Source organism: Myxocyprinus asiaticus, chromosome 43, assembly GCF_019703515.2.
Source record: "Myxocyprinus asiaticus isolate MX2 ecotype Aquarium Trade chromosome 43, UBuf_Myxa_2, whole genome shotgun sequence".
Classification (NCBI taxonomy): Eukaryota; Metazoa; Chordata; class Actinopteri; order Cypriniformes; family Catostomidae; genus Myxocyprinus; species Myxocyprinus asiaticus.
In genome coordinates this window covers 34,119,561-34,144,395 of record NC_059386.1, presented here as the reverse complement: position 1 = coordinate 34,144,395, position 24,835 = coordinate 34,119,561, and the positions used below count along the sequence as shown (strand labels likewise).

The following is a 24,835-nucleotide window of genomic DNA, read 5'->3' as shown; positions in this document are numbered from 1 at the left end:
CTTCATACTATTTTATTATAGGTACAGTATATTTAGTCACTGTAGTGACCTGTTGCTGTCAGATATCTGTACTCACTGTCTCAGAGTTGTTGAATTTGTAGCTAATATGAAGTGTACTGTGAAAATATATATTTCTTAAAAAAAAGAAAAAAAAAAGTGCATTAAATCAATTCCAGGGGTCAAACATTGTGCCTTAAAAAAAATAAAAAATAAAAAAACATCTGACACTGATGGACTCATCAGACGGAAACATGTGTACCAAACTTTTACGTAAGTTAATGACATGAGACTAGATTTATATATATATATATATATATATATATATATATATATATATATATATATATATATATATATATATATAAAAAATATTATTATTTTATTTATTTATTTATTTATTTTTTAAACCAACACTTTTCATTAGATTTTTTTAGGTTTTCTTGAAGGTTTATATGATGACTTTGACTCTAGCGTGCCAAAAGGCCTTGGGAGGAAGACTCTAGATTGTCCTTCCTCTTTAAATTACAGAGTGACACTTTCGGCTCAGCTATGGCGACAAACCGATTTCTGCAGTCGGGATTTTAGAACTCAGACGACTGTTGATCTCATATGTGCCAACCGTCTTCAGGGAGATGGCGAGATTAGAGGATAATGTGTTTATATCATTATACAGTCTGTCTTGTCAATTACGCAGCTGTGCCATCAGGGAGGGACGTCCTTTAGTATAGACTGAAAGAGAGAGAGTGAGAGTCAGTCAGCCTCAGGTCCCCTCGTCTGCCCGCCTTTGGCAACAGCTGCCAGTCAAACAGACACGCCTCAATGTACATGATCGGATCAGAATTCTATAGAGAGATTCAAATCCGTGTTGCTTTTATCAAGATGTCCAGCTGTGTGCGCGCTACACGGTATAGCAAGTAAGCATCACTCTTGTAATGGTCTTTATGACTCAAGTCAAGTCATTTTTATTTGTATAGTGCTTTTCACAACACATCGTTTCAAAGCAGCTTTAAAGGAAATCATGCATTAAAAAAAATAAAATAAAAAAAAATGAAACTGTAATATCTATTTATAACCCCAGTGAGCAAGCTGAAGGTGACTGTGGCAAGGAACACAAAACTCCATAAAATGTTGGTTAATGGAGAAAAATAACCTTGGGAGAAAACAGGCTCACTTCCCCTCTGGCTAACATCATGAATAATGCCAGTATTAGTTATTTGTGTGCAGTGCAAGTCATGGTTTAAAATTAATGACTAATGTCTTTGAAGTCCATCCTGGATTAACTGCAGAAGTTCACATAGATGCATTGTCCTTGTTAGTTGGCTGATGAAAGCTTTTGTTGGCAATTAAATGATAGTCTATGTATTCCATTTCAAGAGTGTAGTCCATCAATGGACAAAGGTGATGCAGGCAGAGATCAATGAGGTGCATCACAGTTCAATTTTGTGATCGTATTGAACGTGATGGAATATAGCGTGTCAGAAGGTCAATTAAGTACTGTGGAGCTAGACCATTCAAAGCTTTGTATGTAGTTAACACAATTTTAAAATTAGTACGCAATTGAACAGGTAGCCAATGTAACGAGGATAAAATGGGGCTAATATGATCATATTTCTTGGTTCTATTCAGCACTCTGGCAGCTGCAATTTGAACCAATTGAAGTTTATTTATTGAACTTGCTGGACATCCTCCCAGTAATGCATTACAATAATCTAGTCTTGAGGTCATGAACGTATGAATTAGTTTTTCGGCATCAGCAACAGAGAGCATGTGTCGTAACTTAGCAATATTTCTGAGGTGGAAGAATGCTGTTCTGCAAACACTGGAAATTTGATTTTCAAAGGGCATATTGGTATCAAATATAACACCTAAGTTCTTCGCTGTAGAAGATGGTGTAACTGTACATCCATCGAGAGTCAAATTATATTTTATCAGCTTATTTTTAGAGGTTTTTGGTCCAATAATTAGTACCTCAGTAGTTTTGTCGGAATTGAGTAGAAGGACATTTCTGGCCATCCAGTCTTTGATTTCATTGATACACTCTGCTAATTTGGAGAATTGTGAATTTTCATTGGGTTTAGATGAAATATAAAGTTGGGTATCATCTGCATAACAGTGGAAACTTATTCCACGATTCCTGATAATATCTCCCAGGGGAAGCATGTATAAGGAGAAAAGCAGAGGCCCTAAAACTGATCCCTGTGGCACTCCATACTCAGGTGCCTCCTATGTCTATGGGGTTTTTTTGCTATTTATTTTATTGTGCCATAGTGTTGATATTTAACACTGTTTAAGCTCAGTTGACAGCATTTGTGGCATAATGTTGATTACCACAAAAAATAATTTTGACTTGTTCCTCCTTAAAAAAAAAGCAAAAATGGAGGTTACAGTGAGACACTTACAGTGGAAGTGAATGGGGCCAATTTTTGGAAGGTTTAAAGGCAGAAACATGAAGCTTATAATTTTATAAAAGCAATTACATTAATTCTTCTGTTAAAACTTGTGTATTATTTGAGCTGTAAATATGTTTAAATTGTCTTTTTTGCGGGATAACAGTGTACGTGTTATGTTGTCATGGCAACAAAGTTTTAAAATTGGATAACTTTAGGGGGGCCTGGGTAGCTCAGTGCTAAAATACGCTGGCTATCACCCCTGGAGTTCGCTAGTTCGCTAGTTCGAATCCCAGGGCGTGCTGAGTGACTCCAGCCAGGTCTCCTAAGCAACCAAATTGGCCCGGTTGCTAGGGAGGGTAGAGTCACATGGGGTAACCTCCTCGTTGTCGCTATAATGTGGTTTGTTCTCGGTGGGGCGCATGGTGAATTGAGCGTGGTTGCCGCAGTGGATGACGTGAAGCCTCCACACGCGCTATGTCTCCGTGGCAACGCGCTCAACAAGCCACGTGATAAGATGCGGGGGTTGACTGTCTCAGACGCGGAGGCAACTGGGATTCGTCCTCCGCCACCCGGACTGAGGCGAATCACTACGCGACCACGAGGACTTAGAGCGCATTGGGAATTGGGCATTCCAAATTGGGAGAAAAAGGGGAAAAATCCCCCCCCCCCCCAAAAAAAAAACAAAACTATATATTGTGGCTATACTTTTGAAACAGTGAGTATTTTACGTTTACGGATTGGCCCCATTGACTTCCATTGTAAGTGCCTCACTGTAACCCAGATTTTTTTTCAAAAAGTCAAAATAATTTTTTGTGGTTGAGACACAGTTTGTTTTAAATGGTTAGAAAAAATATGCCCACGTAAAGATAAAAAATGCCCTTAAAATTTAAATCCAGAGCAAAAGTTGCCCCTTAATAAAAAAGTTAATTTCTGCCAGTGTTGTAATGACTTGTCCAAACATTCACATCTGTGTTTGTGTACTTGCATAGAGTATGTGTCTGGCCTCAGAGTAGAAGAAATGAAAAGAAACTTGAGTCAGCTGATAGCAACGGGTGTGTGTGTGTGTTTTTTGTGGGTCTAGTAATAGTAGCTGTTCATGGCCTTCCTCCCTGGTGTGTGTGTGTGTGTGTGTGTGTGTGTGTGCGTGTGCTGATGCATTGCGCACATAATTGATTGCAGACTGGCCTTTCTGTATGCTGATGAAGGGCTCTGCTGCCGACAAAGCTGCATTCCAATGCACAAACACACACATCTTGAAAACACATAAACACTCACATATTCAACGTCTAACACACGTGTTCTACCACCACATATACACACACGCGGCCTGACAGCATCTGCGAGTCTCTCTGACATGCGGTGGCACCGTCGCAGACAGATGTACAGTGACTCTGTCGTACTGAAGGAGAGTGTATCATTAGTGAGAAATACCACGTCAATCATACCACACACAAACTCTTCCAAAAACACTTTTGATTTCCATCGCTAAACGAGAACCAGACTTTTATGAAAGTAACGATTGTGATTCAGACTTTTTTTTACGCTGTTTTTGAAGCTTTATTGATAGGTCTGTGCTGATACAAATGAATATCGTTATATGGCACGGTTCTGTCGCTTATAATATTGCATTGATACTTCAGATTAGCAACTGATATATTTGCTCAAACGATATTGCCCATTTCTAACAGTATGAGCATGAATAACTGTGCCCAGCTGGCCAAGTAAGGTGACATCCACACTAATTTATTTTCTTTTGAAAACTCGTATGTCGTAGTTTTACAAAAAATTGCAGTAATGGAGAGCATTTTCGAAACTCTCACAGCCTTGTCATTGGATAATGCACATTTTATGTTTTTTTGTTGTTGTTGTTTTTTGTTGTTATTGTTTGAGTTGTAAGTAATATTGTAAACAAACAAAACAAAAACAAGGGTAAAATAAGTGATAATTGAAATGCGTAAATTTTTTGTACACGTTATTTGCTATCATTAAATTGTTTTATATCGACCACTATTTTTTTGTTTTTGTTTTGGATTTTTCCCCTTTTTTCACCCAATTTGGCCCAATTCCCAATGTGCTTTTTAAGTCCTTGTGATCGCATAGTGATTCGCCTCAGTCTGGGTGGCGAATCCCAGCTGCCTCTGCATCTGAGACCGTCAACCCACGCATCTTATCACGCTGCTTGTTGAGCATGTTACCGTGGAGACATAGCGTGTGTGGAGGCTTCACGCCATCCACTGCGGCATCCATGCTCAATTCACCACGCACCCCACCAAGAACGAACCACATTATAGCGACCACGAGGAGATTACCCCATGTGACTCTACCCTCCCTAGCAACCGGGCCAATTTGGTTGCTTAGGAGACCTGGCTGGAGTCACTCAGCACGCCCTGGGATTCGAACTAGTGAACTAGCGAACTCCAGGGGTGGTAGCCAGCGTCTTTTACCACTGAGCTACCCAGGCCCTCCTTAAGGAAATCGTATATCATCTAAATAAGTGCAAATTCTGAAAATGGCATTTCTCTTTGCGTATTTTTTCCAGATATATTTAAAGCTAATTTTAAATAAATATTGTAAAATAAATACGTTAAAAAAATATGTGTTAATCAAATGCGAAAAATGTGTGTACATGTTATTTGCTATCATTAAATTGTTTTGTGTATTTCGTCATTATATCAGCTGTAAGTCCTGGATATCGGCATCAATCGTTAAAAAAAAACATATTGGTCAACCACTAATTTAAATCATTGTTTATTTTTTATTTATATGTGCATTCATATAATTTCCTGCAGGAAGTCGTACTTCGTCTAAATAAGAACAATCTCAAAATTGCATTTGTCTTTGTGCATTTTTGTCTTCTATTTTTTAGCGAATTTTAAATAAATACCGTAAAATAAATAATGCATAAAATGTGTGTACATGTTATTTGTTATGTGTATCTGGTCATTATATCGGCTATCAGTCCTGGATATCAGCATCAACCATTAAAAAATAAATAAACATTTTGGTTTATTAATATTTATATGTACATTCATTTAATTTCCTACAAAAATTGTAGTTCTTCTAAATAAGCACAACTCATGTGTCTCATGTGACATTACTCCTTGTGCAGTTTCTGTTTTCAGATATTTATAGTATTGTAAAATAAATGTGTAAAAGAAGTACTCATTTAAATACATTTTATATACAATCATTAAACTGGATTTAAATATAAATATATTTATTAGTATTTCGTCATTTTATCGTCCACTAGCCACCATGCTCTCTAGATTTTTAAAAAAAAATTTTTTTTTTTTTAATGTGTATATTCATATACATTTCTAAAGTTCAATGAATACAGAAGCAGGCTGTCTAAATAAGTATAAATTCTGATGCGTCCACATCAGCTTCTGTGAGGCAATCTACTTTACAAAAAAAGTGCAGCGAACATGATGGGTGTCTCTCGCACATTTGGTGAAGTTTTTTATTTTTTAAATTATTTATATGTGCATTCATATATTTTCCTACAGTTCAATTAATACAGAAAAGGTTGTCTAATTAAGCACACATTCTAAAAACATTTAAATTTTTCCAAACATCCTCAGTTACTTCAATGAGGCATTGTACTTTACAAAAGTATAGCAAAAACACATTTGGTACAATTTCACTCGTAATCCAATAATGATGGTTTAAAGCATACCGATGCGATTTATTGAATCTTGACACATTTTGCGATGTATCGTGAGGTAGTTGGCGATACCCAGTCCTACTTTTTAACATGTTCATTATCACATTAAGATCAATGCTTTCTTTTCAAAATCAGAGATTCTATGTATGATGCTTAAGTGTTTAATCTTCTTTGCTGTTATCTGATGAAAGGAAATGAGAAAGCAACATTAAAAAGAGCATGCACCCTACTGTTAGGTGGGAAATGTAGGTGTAGATGTCTGCTGCCCTCCTCTGATTATATCTGAGCACTGCAGATAGACGTGCTGCTTTCATTAGGCATTATATATCTCTGTAGCGTGATATCACACACGTGGTAGTGTTTCGTGCATGGTGTCAGCCTGGGTCAGTGCTTTATTATAAACACATGTGAGTAACGCACATAATCTTGTTTTTGTCTCACAGCTGTATCGTGCTTCGGCTCTGTTCGAGACCATCCGTCATGAAGCCCAGCACAGCACCGACTACAAACTCTCCCTGTTCGACCTGCAGACCTCCTCGTACCAGGCTCTCCAGAGGGTCCTTGTGAGCCTTGGTACAGATATTCTCCTTTACTTTCTCCATAATGCTTACACCATACGTTATCTCATTAGATAACATTGCAGGAAAATGTTTATGAAGACAAGCACTGACATCTCATCTTCACTCAGGTCACCATGATGAAGCTCTTGCCGTAGCGGAGCGCGGACGCACGCGGGCCTTTGCTGATCTGCTGGTGGAGAGACAGACAGGTCATCAGGACTCCGATCCGTACACCCCTGTGACCGTAGAGCACATACTGGACACTGTGAACGGGCAGCGTGCCCTGGTGCTCTACTTCTCCCTCGCTGCTGGATATCTGTACAGCTGGCTCCTGGCCCCTGGATCCGGTAAGAGACAAACTCAAACATGCCAGGGACATGATTTGGGATTGTGAAGGAGACTTAGAACTTAGAGAATTAGACTTAGCACAGAATGTGGCTCTCCAGACATGTTTTTAAAGGAATACTTTTACAATTCTGTCATTATTAACTCACCCTAATGTCACTCCAAATCTGTATGACATTGATTACAAGCAAGGACCAATGAGCTTTGATGTTATCGACGTCCAATCTCCGTCGTAGTCGCCATATTTGATTTTAAAGCCACAGCTCTGCTGATCGATGATTTTATTTAAAGGGGGGGAATAACAATGTAAATTTTAGTCTGTTGTTCACACAAAGATATCATATGGCTTCAGAAGACTTGAAATTTAGTGTATGAATCGTATCTATTGCTTTTACTGTGATTTTGTGATGTTTTTTTGGTTTCTTATGGAGCTTGATAGCCTGTAGTCACTGTTGACTTTGATTATGTGTGTAATTAAAAAAAAAAAAAAATCCTTTTGTTTTCCATTAAGGAAAGAAAGTCATAATGGTTTGGAGCGACATAAGGGTGATTGAATAATCACAGTATTTTAATTTGTGGATGAACTATTCTTTTAATGCCCAGCCTTGTTAACAGAATAGTTTTTTTTTTTAACAGGCTATTGTAGTTTAACAGTGCCTGCTCACTTTTTCAACTGTCTTGGTACTGTCAGAGGTGTTTTTCCCATTCATTTTTCCCATAGGGATTTTCATAAAATCCTTAATAATATAGTTATAAGCCATGGACCAAACCAGCTCTGAGGTGAATCACAACATTACTAACTTTGTTATGAAGCAAAAAAGTATTTGAAAATTTGACAAAAAGACAAAGGTAAAAGACTTTTTAATAAACCTCTTAAAAAACAAAAATCCCATGATGCATTGTGAATAAAACTATTGATTTAAAGAATCAGTATATTTAAAGTATATTGCAAATAAATATATAACTAGTTTGAGAGTGTAGAGAGACCGACTTGATTGTGTCATTCATAGTGCGTCATGCGAGTGGGCGGTCGCTGCAGAGCTCTTTTGCCGCGGTTTGTTTGCCACAGTTCTCTGATTGGTGGATTGTTTCCCTTCAGGATCATGGATAGTGTAGTTCTTCACCTTCCGCTATTAAACACAATAAAAATAAATAAAAAATATGATGGCATAAGCAGAAGCATATTCCATCGATGTACAACCTCAGAGCTCATGGTAAGTCTGTCTTTGAAGGTTTAAAAGTTATCTTTAGTAATCAGTTCACTTTTGGAAAAAATGAAGAAGATTTTTATTTCCTGAAACAGACTGTTGCACTATATAAGAGCCTCCTCTTATAAAATAGCTGACAAATTTTGCAATTTCTGCTGTATAAGCTCAACACACTCTAGATCCTCAGGAGTATTTATCCTCAAATGCAGCCCACAAATAATTTTTTACCTTGGTTTGGTTTGTCTTTTAAATGTTCCCCATTGTTCTCTTAAAGAATTATTAAACAATAGCCTAATATATTCCACATGGCTTATTACAAACCTGACAAAACTAGATCGCTTCCATTATGATCAACGGTCATGTCTATACTGGAATCAGCCCTTGTTGCAATTTGCGTTTAGTTTGTGGATGCTCCGTTTTGTTTTGTTTTTTCTTCTATTAGAAGTCACTTATTTTGCCCGTCCAGCTGAAATAAATCTACTACTGAAATAGTATTGAACTGTTCAACTGGCTCACGATGAAGGACACCACCTGAATAGTGGCCCCAGGGTAATTTGAGTTTGAGACCCCAGTGTTCCATTGCTTTAAAACTGACATTTATGCACAGTGTAACATATTGGAACTATTTTCACAAACTTTAAAAATGTAACGTTCATGATGGAAGTCACAATGCAATTGCCAACAATGTCCATCTGATGTATGAATACACAACAATTAAAAAATATCACAGAACGGAATGCAAGGATGCGTCTACACCTACTAAACTTGTCTTTCCGTATTGTACACACTAAAGACAGGTGGGTTTACTACATGATGTCTGATATACTGCATGTAGAGGTGGGCGTTTGCTGTGCCCAGACAGATTGGATGAATGAATTGGAGTAATGTGGGTGGGGGGTTGACGGAGGTGTCAGACAGAAGCAGCAAACAGCTGAAGAGTTCATCAGAACCCAGTCTGGATACACACTGAGATGCTGTCTGTCCTTTTGAAAACAGCCCAAAACAACACACACTGCACACATTTACACTCACAAATCAATAAGAACCTTATGTGTGTGTAACTCACTCTCTCTGTTTTATTCAAACACAAACAGGTCATTATATGAAACGGGAGTCTGTTCTATTTTAAAAAGTCATTTTAAAGTAAATTTCTTGAAGATTTTAAACATTCTATTAGACAAAGAATGGTTATAAAGTGGTTATAAATTGCATTGTCATAACAGGGTTGACAGTAACAGTGTTGACAATTACAGGATTAAAGGTAACAAGGTTGAAAGTAACAGTGTTGACAACAACAGGATTTAAAGTAACACGATTAAAGGTAACACTGTTGACAATAACATGTTTGAAAGTAAAAAGGTCTACAGTAAAAGTGTTGATAATAAAAGGATTGAAAGTAACAGGATTAAATGTATCATGGTTGTCAGTAACATGGTTGACGATTATAAGATTGAAAGTAACAAGGTCTACAGTAACAGTGCTGATAATAACAGGATTAAAGGTAACATGGTTGACAGTAACAATGTTGACAATAACAGGATTGAAAGTAACAGGATTAAAGGTAACAAGGTTGAAAGTAACAGTGTTGACAACAACAGGATTTAAAGTAACACGATTAAAGGTAACACTGTTGACAATAACATGTTTGAAAGTAAAAAGGTCTACAGTAAAAGTGTTGATAATAAAAGGATTGAAAGTAACAGGATTAAATGTATCATGGTTGTCAGTAACATGGTTGACGATTATAAGATTGAAAGTAACAAGGTCTACAGTAACAGTGCTGATAATAACAGGATTAAAGGTAACATGGTTGACAGTAACAGTGTTGACAATAACAGGATTGAAAGTAACAAGGTCTACAGTAAAAGTATTGATAACAGGATTAAAGTTAACATGGTTGCCTGTAACAGGAATGAAGGTAACAGGATTAATGGTTACAGGATTGACAGTAACAAAATTGACAATAACAGGATTGAAAGTAACAAGGTCTACAGTAACAGTGTTGATGATAACAGGATTAAAGGTAACATGGTTGACATTAACAGTGTTTACAATAACAGGATTGAAAGCAGCCAGGTCTACAGTAAAAGTATTGATAACAGGATTAAAGGTAACATGGTTGACATTAACAGTGTTTACAATAACAGGATTGAAAGCAGCCAGGTCTACAGTAACAAGATTGAAGGTAACAGGATTAATGGTAACAGGATTGACAGTAACAAAATTGACAATAACAGGATTGAAAGTAACAGGGTTTACAGTAAAAATATTGATAATAGCAGGATTGAAAATAACATTGTTAATAATAACAGGATTGACAGTAATAGTGTTGATAATAACAGGATTGAAAGTAACAGAGTTGACAGTATAATATATTTTTTTCAATAATTATTTAGTATGCAAAGTAACATAGTTGACCAAGTAAGATTGTCCCCCTTCTGTCAAACCTAACAAACAATAAGATAAGATGTGATATGATGTCAGAAGGATTTTTTTTTATTTTATTATTATTTTAATAAGAAATAGTCATGATGGTAATAGGGTAGGCACATAACACATAACTTTTTTCATCAAAATGTGCATATTTATTAATACAGCAAGGAGAAGCTGGAAACACAATGGTGGGGACAGGCCAAAAAAAAGTCATTTTTATAAAGGAAGAAAAATAAATGTAACATTTAAAAATATGTTTTGCTGATTTGTTCAGAAATATACCTACAATAGCACTTTACAAGTTGATGTCAGCTATTTAATGAATGTGGGACACAAAAGCCACCTGATTTTGCAGAATGACACAAACATACACTGTACATTTATGCTAAACATTACAACAAAGAAACGATTATTTGACCAAATCTGGGTTTGCCACATGAGACATTGCTTCATATTGAAAATTAAAGCTGCCAGTGACAAACACACACATGCTCAGTTGATCGGTGTGTTTCACAGTGTCATATCCCACACACCTTCTGTTCCCCGCAGCTTCACTCGTGCCACCTGCTGTTTGGTGAAGCTGGTAAAAAGCTGTGAATTAACGCAAAGCAGCAGTACCACCTGCCTCCCTAAACCCAACCAAAACCCAGCCACACGCACAACAACACACATAGAACACATGTGTCCACACACCTCAGGCTTTAAATCCTGGTCTTATTGTGCATTATTTCTGTCATTTTAAAGAATAAAATCTTTTAAATCTTTTCATCAAAAAGCTATTTAGACTACTAGCCTTTCTAAAATCCTGCAAACAGTAATTTAATGCAAGTTAACGTTCTGCAACAATAACGAATAACTATAGATTTGAAAAAGCAGTGTTTGTATCGGGATAAGTGAAGATGTTCTGGAGAGTAAACTTGACCTTCAGTCTTCTTGCATTCATTTTGATTTTAGGATAATTTATTTATTTTAACATGACGTCTCTTAGAGAAAGACAAGCTCACACAAACAAACAAACAAACATATATTTGAACCCCAGGAGTGGTTTTGCTTATTTAGAATATTCATCTAACTAGATTTTAGCCCCTCATAGGAGACAGCTGACCTTGGATATGACTCTTGTGTGCTTCTATATGTTATTCTAACTTCATTAATACGCAAGGCACGTGCTGAATGTCTGAAACACTAGAGCTCTCGAGTGGATGAGACTGTTTGGTCTATTCTGATAAATAACACTGTACCAACAAGAAGGGACATTTTCTTCACAAAGTGAAAGAAAAAAGAACTTTTAGATATTGGATATGTTCTGAAAGGCATACTACATCCTACTTGTATTATTATTGCAGTGTACAACATGCATGGAAAACCAGCTGTTGTTGCATCCTGCGTACTGTTTAATATACTATTTAACAATAGTATGCAGTATACGGTACATGCTGTGTAGTATGCTAATATATGATTACAAACATAGCCAATGTCTTCCTCTTTGCCAAAATCAGCAAAGTATTTCCTCTCCATTTCCCAGGTATCCTGAAGTTCCATGAGGTGTATCTGGGTGAGGGCGCGTCAGAGGGCGGGGCGTCAGACTTCCAGGAGGGCGGCGCCACTGTGCCTGCGGGCACCAGCTCCGTGGGCTCGTCTCTTGAGCAGCACATCGCTAATGCACGCGTAGCTCTGGGAGTTGATTCCTACTACAGCAGGTAGTACGCTTAAATCACGCTGGTTACTCTGAGGTCCTACTTACACCAGTGTAAGAAATTAACTTCTAAATTAAGATTCTACATTTGATTTTCAGGGGCATTTTGTACCTTTATGTGGGCAGTTTTTCTTATCATTTACACAACAGACTGTCTCATCCGTTTATGTAAAATACTTCAATTTAATCGATTTATTAATACAAATGTTACCTCTTACCCTAAGAATTAAATCAACATCAACTCTTATTTTATGTTTATATGTAGAACTAGGACAATAATGAACTATATCAGATGTTACAAATAATAATAAACAAAAGCTATTATTTACAAGGGGATTTTTTAATATACATCTTGTGTGAATTAATTTTTATATTCTAAAACAATCCATTCAAAGTCAATTTTATACCAATGGTTTTCTGTTGAAAATGGATACAGAGGTATAGAGGGGCCGTTCACACCATATGCATTTTTACGTTTGCCTGCGCATTTGTTTTTTGTTGTTTTTCTCTGTAAACATGCACTAGACGGACATCTTTGACTGTTTTTTTCAGTGCTGTGCTTTTCAAACACCAGTTTTACTGAAATGTTCCAGGTCAGAATTAAGCTCAATTGACAGCATTTGTGGAATAATGTTCATTACCACAAAAAATAATTTCAACGCGTCCCTCTTCTAAATATTAATAACTACAGTCCTGATCAAAATAGGTATCGTTTGAAAGCTTAGCTCTACTTTGTAATGCATGCAGACATTATTACAAAAACTGAACAAGTGCTTTGAAATTTGCAGACAAATCAGAAGTGTTCAGTTTTGATCATTTATTTAAAAAAGAAAATTGCACTGTACTTATTATTGCAATCAGAAAAAATTTAAAACTAATAAAACAGCCATGTGTCATGTTGTTGGAAAGTTCTCAAAGCGTAGAATACAACCAGCCTATTTGTTTTACTCACAGATAAAAATATAGCGAGTAATAGCTAAGTATATGTCATTGACAATTATGTTGGTGTTGCTTATATGCTGCGTTTTTGCTTATAACTTCACGAAAAATAAACAGAACATAAATATCACATATCATCACTTAGAGGAGGTGATTATCTTTCAAACGAGCCCACACACAATGAAGCACAATGTTACATATGGCCACCAGAAGATGGCGCCAAGTACATGACACAGACTCAATGATGACTCAAATGGCACAGAATGAAACTCATTCTGTGAAATCTCATTATTAAAATCATGTCCGCATGCTATGCAAACTTTTAGTCGTTGTGTTTGCATGTGTAATTAGTTCTTATGTACAATTATTATGTTTTATTTGTTTGGAGAGGCATTTGGACACATGGAGACCTTTTTGGACACTATGATAACTTATATTTGTAATGCTATAACTTTTTATTGCTTTGTCGTATTAACACAAAATGTTTCTCAGATACAGTTGACATGATTGGTAACAAAACAAAAGCAGTTTTTCGGAGCCACCTTATTTACACCCAGAGATATATAATGTTGTAATAATGTAACATTTTTGTGTGTGTGATTTTTCAGCTGTTTCTTAGGCTGAGAGTCTCAGAATGTATCATAATCTATATCAGTAACAAATTTGAAAAGTTTTCTTTACAATGATACCAAACACTTGACCCTATTTTATATATATATATATATATATATATATATATATATATATATATATATATAGTTATATATCTTTAATTTTGGGTATTCGTCTGAAACAGGAAATCTTTAAAAACACCTTCAGGGCTTAAAGGGTTAATAAAAAGGCAAAAATCTGTTACAGTGCGGTACTTACAAAAGAAGTGAATCCATAAACGTTAAAATACTCACTCTTTCTAAAGTATAGCCACAAGACATAAACATTATGTGTGTATACATGATTTTAGTGAGATAAAATCACTTACTAATGTTTTCTGTGTAAAGTTATATCCAATTTTACAGCTTCGTTGCCATAAAGACGTTAAACCCTGTAATTGATTTTATCACACTAAAACCATGTTAACATGCATTTTGTTTACGTCTTGTGGCTATACATTTAAAACCAAATGTTTTATGGACTTCCATTATAAGTGCCTCATTGTAACAGATTTTTTTTTTTTTTTTTTTAATAAACGAGGGATGAGTTGGAATCATTTCTAATGGTAATCAACATTACGCGACAAAAACTGTCAATTGAGATGAACTTGTATTGAACTCGAAACATTCCTCGTCAAAATTTTAAATGCATCTCAAGCCACGTTGCTGCATCTAGCTATTTTAAGTGCTAAATGCGTTTGTTCTGAACAGCCCCTTATTCACCCAATTAAATGTTGCTGAACATAAAAATGGTACAGATTAAATGTAAAACGCATTTGTGTTTTGTATACATCACGCAGCTGTTCTCCAACCTCCTAAATATATCCTGATGAATGCGGTCACGTTTGTTAGTGGCGGTGTGTGCACACATGCCCTGCAGGATGCATATGTCGGCACACTCACCGATGCTGTTACACGCCGCTGCAGGGGTGGAGGCCACGCTGCAGTGATCTCTGGACCTGTGGAGCTAACTAAAAGAATGCCGGAGAGTTTTCACCCCTCACATTGATGTTCCTTTGAAATGCTTTGAGAGAACTCTGTACTGCAGAGTCGAGTACACTTTGACACGTAATTAGGTGAAGGCGCAGGCAGGTTTGGAGATGTAGAAAGCGAAAGAGCGGGCAAGAGAGAGAGATGGGAGCGTCAGAAGTTCTCGGTGAGATTTTAGTAGCAGCCTGAAACAAAGGCCATTATTGTACGCGTATGGAATGCTGTGAGTCTATTGCGCCCGTGCCAGCGCATTAGTCACTTGACGTGCGATGGGTTTCTCAGGCAAGCTCTGTGCTCTTCCCTGCCCGTTAAAGGATAATTTAGTGCTTGGCTGAGGGGCTCCGAGCAATCTTTTCCACTTGGTTAGGTGCAATATGCCACCTTTGAAGATCCCATTCATTGTGCAGATAGAAGAGGAATTGTGGTACCTGCAGCTGTCTGCAATATGAGTGACTATCCCTCATTTTGCAAAATCACTGCCATGTTTTAGTTATGGCAGATCTGTGGATGTTGACTGTAGTGTTGTTCTTGCAAATGTGCTTTAACCAAATGCAGAATATCATGACATTCATAAACATTGATCCAAAGGTTATCTTAAAGGTTAAAGAGCCCATATTATGCTCATTTACATGTTCATAATTTTATTTTGGGAGTCTACTAGAAGGTTTGCACGCTGTACATTGCTGCAGCACCTCTTTTCACCCTTTGTCTGAAACGCTCTGTTTTAGCTCCCGTCTCTTTAAAGCCCCCCTTTCCGAAAAGCCCAGTCTGCTCTGACTGGTCAGCTGGCCCAGTCTGTTGTGATTGGTCAACCGCTAAGAGCATGTATCGGAAATGTAACGCCCTTTACCATAACCGAGCTTCAGCTTAAAGTAGCCCCTAGCTGGGCATTACGCAAATGTGTTACATAGTGACATAGCTAAGTCACGGAAGTAATGTCTGGACTGCAAACCAGGCGTTTCAGGCAGTTCAAGAGCAGTGTTTTCTGTGGGAGAGAGTAACTCCCTTTTGGCGTGGACTTTGTGCTTTGTAACTTTGCAGACATTTTACATGCACAAACAGCTATATTACACACTAAAGGAAAGGTAAAATCCCCAAAACCATAACAGGGTCTCTTTAATGCAGAATTTCAGCCTACAACTAGATGTTTACATTTTCTGAAGAGTTGCCCATGCAAAAGTCAATCATACAATGTTTGGGTGTTGTGGGTAGTTGCCAGGGCATTACAATGTGGTTGCTAGGGTATTATTGTAGTATGGTTGCTAGGGTGTAGAGGGTGGTTACCAAGGAATTACTGTGTGATTGCTAGGGTGTTATGGAAGATTGCTAGGGCATTATTTGGTAGCTGCTGGTGTATTCTGAGTGGTTGTCAGGGCATTACTGTATGGTTGCTAAGGTGTTGTTGGTGGTTTCTAGAATGTTGTGAATGGTTACCAGGACGTTACAGATTGGTTGCTAGGAAGTTTTGTGTGGTTGCCGTGGCATTACTTTGTGTTTGCTAGGGTGTTGTGGGTAGTTGCCAGGGCATTGCTATGTGGTTGCCAAGGTGTTCTTGGTGGTTGCCAGGGCATTGCTATGTGGTTACTAGGGTGTTGGGTATAGTTGCCAGGGTGTTACTGTGTGGTTTCTAGGGTGTTGTGGGTTGTTGCCAGGGCGTTATTGTGTGGTTGCTAGGGTGTTTTGTGTGGATACTAGGGCATTGCTGTGTGGTTGCTAGGGTTTTTTGGGTGGTTGCAAGGGAGATTTTAGGTGGTTGATAGGGTATTGTGGGTAGTTGCCAGGGTGTTACTGTATGGTTGCTAGGGTTTTTGGGGTAGTTGCCAGGGCATTACTCTCTGGTTGCCAAGGTGTTATAGAAGATTGCCAGGGCATTACACTGTGGTTGCTAGGGTGTTGGGTTGGTGGCCAGGGCATTACTTTATGGTTGCTAGGGTATTATAGGGCATTTTTGTGTGGTTGCTAATGTGTTTTGGGTGGATGCTAGAGCATTATTGTGTGGTTGTCAGGGATTTTTGGGTGGTTGCAAGGGTGTTCCCAGGTGGTTGCTAGTGTTTTTTTGGTAGTTGCCAGGTTATTACTGTGTGGTTGCTAGGGTGTTATTGAAGATTTCCAGGGCATTGCACTGTGGTTGCTAGGGTGTTGTGGGTGGTGGCTATGGCATTACTCTCTGGTTGCTAGGATATAGTGGGCAGTTGCCAGGGCGTTATTGTGTGGTTGCCAAGGTGTTTTGGGTGGATGCAAGGGTGTTCCCAGGTGGTTGCTAGGGTCTTGTGGGTAGTTTGCATGGCATTACTGTGTTGTTGGTAGGGTGTTGTTGGTAGTTGCTGGGGCATTACTTTGTGGTTGCTAGGGTGTTATTGAAGATTTCCAGGGTATTGCACTGTGGTTGCTAGGTTGTTGTGGGTGGTGTCTAGGGCAGTACTATCTGCTTGCTAGGGTATAGTGGGCGGTTGCCAGGGTGTTATTGTGTGGTTGCTAGGGTGTTTTGGGTGGATGCTAGGGTGTTTTGGGTGGATGCTAGGGCATAACTATGTGGTTTCTGTGGTGTTTTGGGTGGTTTCAAAGGTGTTCCCAGGTGGTTGCTAGGGTTTTTTGGGTAGTTGCCAGGGCATTACACTGTGGTTACTATGGTGTTGTGGATGGTGGCCAGGCCATTACTCTATGGTTACTAGGGTATTGTGGGGGGTTGCCAGGGCATTATAGTGTGGTTGCTATGGTGTTTTGGATAAATGCTAGGGCATTACTGTGTAGTTGCTAGAGTGTTTTGGGTGGTTTTAAGGCTGTTCCCAGGTGGTTGCAAGGGTGTTGCGGGTAGTTGCCAGGGTGTTACTGTGTGGTTGCTAGGGTTTTTTGGGTAGGTGCCAGGGCATTACACTGTGGTTGCTAGGTGATGTGGGTGGTGGCCAGGGCATTACTCTATGGTTGCTATGGTGTTGTGGGGGGTTGCCAAGGCGTTATTGTGTGGTTGCTAGAGTGTTTTGGGTGGAGGCTAGGGCACTACTGTGTGGTTGCCAGAGTTTTTTGGGTTATTTTAAAGGTGTTCCCAGGTGGTTGCTAGGGTGTTGTGGGGTGTGGCCAGGGCATTACTTTATGGTTGCTAGGGCATTACTGTGTGGTTGCAAGGGTGTTTTTGTTGGTTTTAAGGGTGTTTCCAGGTTGTTGTTATGGTGTTTTGGGTAGTTGTCAGGGCATTACTGTGTGGTTACTAGGACATTGTGGGTAGTTGCCAGGGCATTACTGTTTGGTTATTGTGGGCATTAATTTGTGGTTGAAAGGTTTTCTAGGTGGTTGCGAGAGTGTTTTGTGTATTTTCCAGGGCGTTACTGTGTGGTTGCTAGGGTTTTTGTGTAGTTGCCAGGCCGTTACTGTGTGGTTGGTAGAGTGTTATAGAAGATTGCCAGGGCATTACATTGTGGTTGCTATGGTGTTGTGGATGGTGGCCAGAGCATTACACTATGGTTGCTAGGGTATTGTGGGGAGTTGCCAGGGTGTTATTTTGTGGTTGCTAGGGTGTTTTTGGTTAATGCTAGGGCATTACTGTGTGGTTGCTAGAGTGTTTTGGGTGGTTTTAAGGGTGTTCCCAGGTGGTTGCGAGGCTGTTGTGGGTAGTTGCCAGGGTATTACTGTTTGGTTATTGTGGGCATTAATATGTGGTTGAAAGGTTTTCTAGGTGGTTGCGAGAGTGTTTTGGGTATTTTCCAGGGCGTTACTGTGTGGTTGCTAGGGTTTTTTGTGTAGTTGACAGGCCATTACTGTGTGGTTGCTAGAGTGTTATAGAAGATTGCCAGGGCATTACACTGTGGTTGCTATGGTGTTGTGGATGGTGGCCAGAGCATTATTCTATGGTTGCTAGGGTATTGTGGGGTGTTGCCAGGGTGTTATTGTGTGGTTGCTAGGGTGTTTTGTGTAAATGCTAGGGCATTACTGTGTGGTTGCTAGAGTGTTTTTGTGGTTTTAAGGGTGTTTCCAGGTGGTTGTGAGGGAGTTGAGGGAGTTGCGGGTAGTTGCCGGGGTGTTACTGTGTGGTGGCTAGGATTTTGGGGTAATTACCAGGGCATTACCCTATGGTTGCTATGGTATTGTGGAGGGTTGCCAGGGCTTTATTGTGTGGTTGCTAGGGTGTTTTGGGTGGTTGCCAGGGCTCTACTGTGTGGTTGCTAGGGTGTTACAGAAGATTGCCTGGGCATTACACTGTGGTTGCTATGGTGTTGTGGGTGGTGGCAAGTGCATTACTCTGTGGTTGCTGTGGTATTGTGGGTAGTTGCCAGGGTGTTATTGTGTGGTTGCTAGGTTTTCTTGGTAGTTGCCAGGGCATTACTCTGTGGTTGCTAGGGTGTTGTGGGTAGTTGCCAGGGCATTACTGTTTGGTTATTGTGGGCATTAATATGTGGTTGAAAGGTTTTCTAGGTGGTTGCGAGAGTGTTTTGGGTATTTTCCAGGGCGTTACTGTGTGGTTGCTAGGGTTTTTTGTGTAGTTGACATGCCATTACTGTGTGGTTGCTAGAGTGTTATAGAAGATTGCCAGGGCATTACACTGTGGTTGCTATGGTGTTGTGGATGGTGGCCAGAGAATTACACTATGGTTGCTAGGGTATTGTGGGGTGTTGCCAGGGTGTTATTGTGTGGTTGCTAGATTTTCTTGGTAGTTGCCAGGGCATTACTCTGTGGTTGCTAGGGTGTTGTGGGTAGTTGCCAGGGCATTACTGTTTGGTTATTGTGGGCATTAATATGTGGTTGAAAGGTTTTCTAGGTGGTTGCGAGAGTGTTTTGGGTATTTTCCAGGGCGTTACTGTGTGGTTGCTAGGGTTTTTTGTGTAGTTGACAGGCCATTACTGTGTGGTTGCTAGAGTGTTATAGAAGATTGCCAGGGCATTACACTGTGGTTGCTATGGTGTTGTGGATGGTGGCCAGAGAATTACACTATGGTTGCTAGGGTATTGTGGGGTGTTGCCAGGGTGTTATTGTGTGGTTGCTAGGGTGTTTTGGGTAAATGCTAGGGCGTTACTGTGTGGTTGCTAGAGTGTTTTGTGTGGTTTTAAGGGTGTTTCCAGGTGGTTGCGAGGGAGTTGAGGGAGTTGCGGGTAGTTGCCGGGGTGTTACTGTGTGGTGGCTAGGATTTTGGGGTAATTACCAGGGCATTACCCTATGGTTGCTATGGTATTGTGGAGGGTTGCCAGGGCTTTATTGTGTGGTTGCTAGGGTGTTTTGGGTGGATGCTAGGGCATTACTGTGTGGTTGCCAGAGTTTTTGGGTGGTTTTAAGGGTGTTCCCAGATGGTTGCAAAGGTGTTGTGGCCAGGGCATTACTCTATGGTTGCTAGGGTACTGCAGGGGTTGCTAGGGTGTTACTGTGTGGTTGCTAGGGTGTTTTTGTTGGTTTTAAGGGTGTTTCCAGGTGGTTGCTATGGTGTTTTGGGTAGTTGCCAGGGTATTGCAGTGTGGTTGCTAGGGTGTTGTGGGTAGTTGCCAGGGCATTACTGTTTGGTTATTGTGGGCATTAATATGTGGTTGAAAGGTTTTCTAGGTGGTTGCTTCTTACTAGCCCAAGTCAAAAGAGTTCACCCAAGTCTCTGTGATATTATGGTCTATAAATATGACTCGTGTTCCTCCTTCAGTGCAAGTCTTTGGGATTTTATTGTATGTCTGATTGTCAGGTAAAAATCACAAGTTGAAAAAGTAGTTGCACACCTCTCCTCAACAAGCCACATGATCTGAGGTGTCATTTATGTTCAAAACACAAAAGATGTGGGACGAGTTACATGCCAATGTTTATAACTTAAAGTTTGGAGTTTGTTCAAATTAAAGCAATTTGACCAAATTCATGCATGTGAACAGCTGTTGATGACGCACAAATTGCATATCCTAGTAAAATACATTCTTATTGCTGTTTTTCTCAGCAGAAATTGCTGTCTACGAACAGCTGTCATTCTTCACATCTCTTGCGATGCATCCACAGCAGATTGATGCAAGTGCCATTTTGTGTGTGTTGTTTGTTTTTTTACAACCAAAGGGATATGTCTGGTAAACATCTACCACAATTTATAATGCTGGTGCACTTGATGATATAAACACACCATGGATGGAATCGAACTTGTTTGGACCAAGCATTCACACCAAGCCTTAGTTAACCTCCCATGTCTGTCCAGAAAGTATAAGTCACTATGGGAGAAGGATTCTCTTTGAAAGTATCCTGGCCTATCTTTGCCTGGCACATGGGGTGAGCACAACACCTAGGGTGCTGTCTACACATCTGAGGAACCCTCATTTCCAATGCACGCTGCCTAAACAGAGCCTGTGGCCACATCTACAACAGCTCAAGTTCACAGTTCGCAGTCGCCCAACGACTTGGCCAAAGTCTGTTGGCATTACACACAACCCGTGCTTGCAAATATGTAGAGCAGATTTCTCTTCCAGTGATTTTCATTTCTGGTTGGAACCGAAATTAGATTATTCCCATCCTAGAGGTGTGAACCCTGACAAAGAATCAAATTAAAATTTCAACAGAATTTGGGTTGGCTTCCGTCGCAAGAACATGTTTGGTAGATAAAGGTTTTGAAACAGACACAAAATGAGAGGAATGTTTGTGGCTCAGCATCTTGGAATAGTTTGGAAATCTCCGGAACAGGATTATTAAACATTCTCCTTTTGACTTTCTTAAAGCAAAGTGCTTACATAAATTCGCACGCTAATGAGATATTCAGATGTTGGTGGAACATTTGAATCCTTTTTAATACCATCTGATAATTTGTCCAAAAGAATCTGCGGAACATCTGCGTCATTTATCCACATGCATTTGTTGCAAATGAAGCGCATTTTGTGTGTAATTAGGTTGAGGTGGATAAAACCTTATTAACCCAACAGACGAATCCAAGTGTGTCGTCTTAGATGAGCACGATTACTGAAGAGATCTGTTTTGTCATTAAAGCTAATCAGAGATATTTGCAAGTGCGTTTCCTGAGTGATTCGTGTGTAATTATCTGTGATTGTGGATGCCGTTTTGCTCTGTTTCTGTTATTTTGTTGTTGATTCTCAATGGATGCTGAAAAAGGCAAGTCAACAAACATGTGTGTGTATGTGTGTTCGTTTTCAAAGCTCGGAAGACTTAAGACTTCATTACCGGAGATCTCGATTGTATTTCATTTAAGTGTCAACTTTGTCTTGTGGTGTGTTTGTTGTGTTTCAGAATGTGTTCCAGCAGTGAGACTGAAAGTGAAGCTGGTGATCTTCTGGACCAGCAATTTGAAGAACTCAATAATAAACTCAATTCAGTGACCGACCCCACTGGCTTCCTGAGGATGGTGTCCAGAAACAATCTCTTCAACAGGTCAGTCACATGATCATCACATGAACCAGCTTTCAGAGCTCTTTCACAGGCTATAATGAGTCATCTTACAGTATGTCTGTATATCCTGTTATTTGTTTAGGAAAGAAAATTGAAGGAAGTATATTTTTAAATCTAAAGGAGATTGAAGCAGACAAAGAGTAAAGAAAAACCAATCAATCACCAAATCATTAAGCACTTAGTGAACATTTCTGCTCGTAATAGATCTAAACTTTGCCGGTGGTAAAGCTTAGGCTCAGACAGACTTTAATTAGGCTGTCGGCATGAAGGGAATCTTTTACATTCAGTCGAGTCCTTCACATCCCGATTCATTACAAGAGAACGAGAGAGATCGTCATTAACGCTGAAAGAGGGGGAGGAGAGAGAAAGAGAGAATTAGGACGGGTGAGACAGGAACAGAGAGGGTTTGGAGCTGTGCGTTGTTAAAGACAGGGTCAGCCGGGCCATCATTAGAGCTCCGGTCCTCATTAAGAGCTCTCAGAGCTTCACATCTCGCTATATTCATTAAAACAAAGAGCACGATTCTCTCCTCCGCCTCTCCACACCTCCTCTGCCCTAATGAGCACATGCCACAGCGTTAAAGGAATAGTTTATCTAAAAATTACAGTTCTGTCATTATTTACTTACCCTCATGTCGTTTTAAACCTGTATGCTGTCATTTTTTGCGTGGAACACAAAAGGAGAAATCGCAGAGCTCTTTTCCATACCGACAGTTCATGGTGACTATGCCTGTCAAGCTCCAGAAAAGGAATAAAACACCATAAAAACGAAATAAAGTAATGAATATGACTCCTGTGCTATATTCTGAGTCTTCTGGTGCTTTATGATAGCTTTTTGTCATTATGCACAGAAAGTCGTCCCCTTTGATGTAGCTTATTCAGAATTTCAGTATGGATGGGTGATAACACTTATTTTATTTTCAACCTTTTTTTTACTTTTTTATTTATAGGTCAAAATAGAAAATTATTATATACACTGGTGGCCAGAAGTTTGGAATAATGTACAGATTTTGCTCTTATGGAAAGAAATTGATACTTTTATTTCTCGACGTGGCATTCAACTGATCACAATGTATAGTCAGGACATTAATAACGTGAAAAATTACTATTACAATTTGAAATTTTTTTTAACTACTTCAAAGAGTTCTCATCAAAAAATCCTCCACGTGCAGCAATGACAGCTTTGCAGATCCTTGTTATTCTAGCTGTCAGTTTGTCCAGATACTCAGGTGACATTTCACCCCACACTTCCTGTAGCACTTGCTATAGATGTGTCTGTCTTGTCGGAGCACTTCTCACGCACCTTACAGTCTAGCTGATCCCACAAAAGCTCAATGGGGTTAAGATCCATAACACTCTTTTCCAATTATCTGTTGTCCAATGTCTGTGTTTCTTTGCCCACTCTAACCTTTTCTTTTTGTTTTTCTGTTTCAAAAGTGGCTTTTTCTTTGCAATTCTTCCCATAAGGCCTGCACCCCTGAGTCTTCTCTTTACTGTTGTACATGAAACTGGTGTTGAGCGGGTAGAATTCAATGAAGCTGTCAGCTGAGGACATGTGAGGTGTCTATTTCTCAAACTAGAGACTCTGATGTACTTATCCTCTTGTTTAGTTGTACATCTGGTCTTCCACATCTCTTTCTGTCCTTGTTAGAGCCAGTTGTTCTTTGTCTTTGAAGACTGTAGTGTACACCTTTGTATGAAATCTTCAGTTTTTTGGCAATTTCAAGCATTGTATAGCCTTCATTCCTCAAAACAATGATTGACTGATGAGTTTCTAGAGAAAGCTGTTTCTTTTTTGCCATTTTTGACCTAATATTGACTTTGAGACATGCCAGTCTATTGCATACTGTGGCAACTCAAAAACAAACACAAAGACAATGTTAAGCTTCATTTAATGAACCAAATAGCTTTCAACTGTGTTTGATATAATGGCAAGTGATTTTCTAGAACCAAATGATCAATTTAGCATGATTACTCAAGGATAAGGTGTTGGAGTGATGGCTGCTGTCTAGATTTGATCAAAAATAACTTTTTTCAAAGGTGCTGTTTTTCACATCAGTAATGTCCAGCTAATAATTAACATCAGAGAAATACAGCCTCTTACGGTCATTTACGTAAACCTGGAGATATTAACACAATTCGACAATAGAGGTCACCGTTGCCCTGTTCTATTCCTCTAACTGATCATTTATACCCACGACAGTAAAGACTGTGCGATCCAGCAGACAATGATCCGCAACCCAAAAATGGTTGAGAAACCCTGTATTAAAATATTCATCCATCCATTACTAAATTTCAGGTCCACGGCAGAGGGGAAAGATTAAAGGAATATTCCGGGTTCAATACAAGTTAAGCTCAATCAATTTGTGGAATAATATTGATTACCACAAAAATTTATTTTGACTCGTCCCTCCTTTTCTATAACAAAAGCAAAAATCTGGGTTTCAGTGAGACACTCACAATGGAAGTGAATTGGGCCAATTGTTGAACGTTAAAATACTCACTTTTTCAAATGTATAGCCACAAGACATAAACAATATGTGTGTTAACATGATTTTAGTGTGATATAATCGCTTATTAACCTTTTCTATGTGAAGTTATAGCCAATTTTAAAACTTCA

General features: G+C 39.1%; 1 protein-coding gene across 2 annotated transcripts in view; it reads left to right on the top strand.

The window, feature by feature from the left end:
- LOC127433692 (tetratricopeptide repeat protein 28-like) overlaps positions 1-24,835 on the top strand; it is a 383,729-nt gene that overhangs the window by 338,805 nt on the left and 20,089 nt on the right. For both annotated transcript variants that reach the window (XM_051685795.1, XM_051685796.1), the window contains 4 exons: positions 6,498-6,627; positions 6,743-6,961; positions 12,126-12,300; positions 22,058-22,198. In XM_051685795.1, the coding sequence (XP_051541755.1) occupies positions 6,498-6,627; positions 6,743-6,961; positions 12,126-12,300; positions 22,058-22,198 (665 nt within the window). The remainder of the gene's footprint in view (positions 1-6,497; positions 6,628-6,742; positions 6,962-12,125; positions 12,301-22,057; positions 22,199-24,835) is intronic.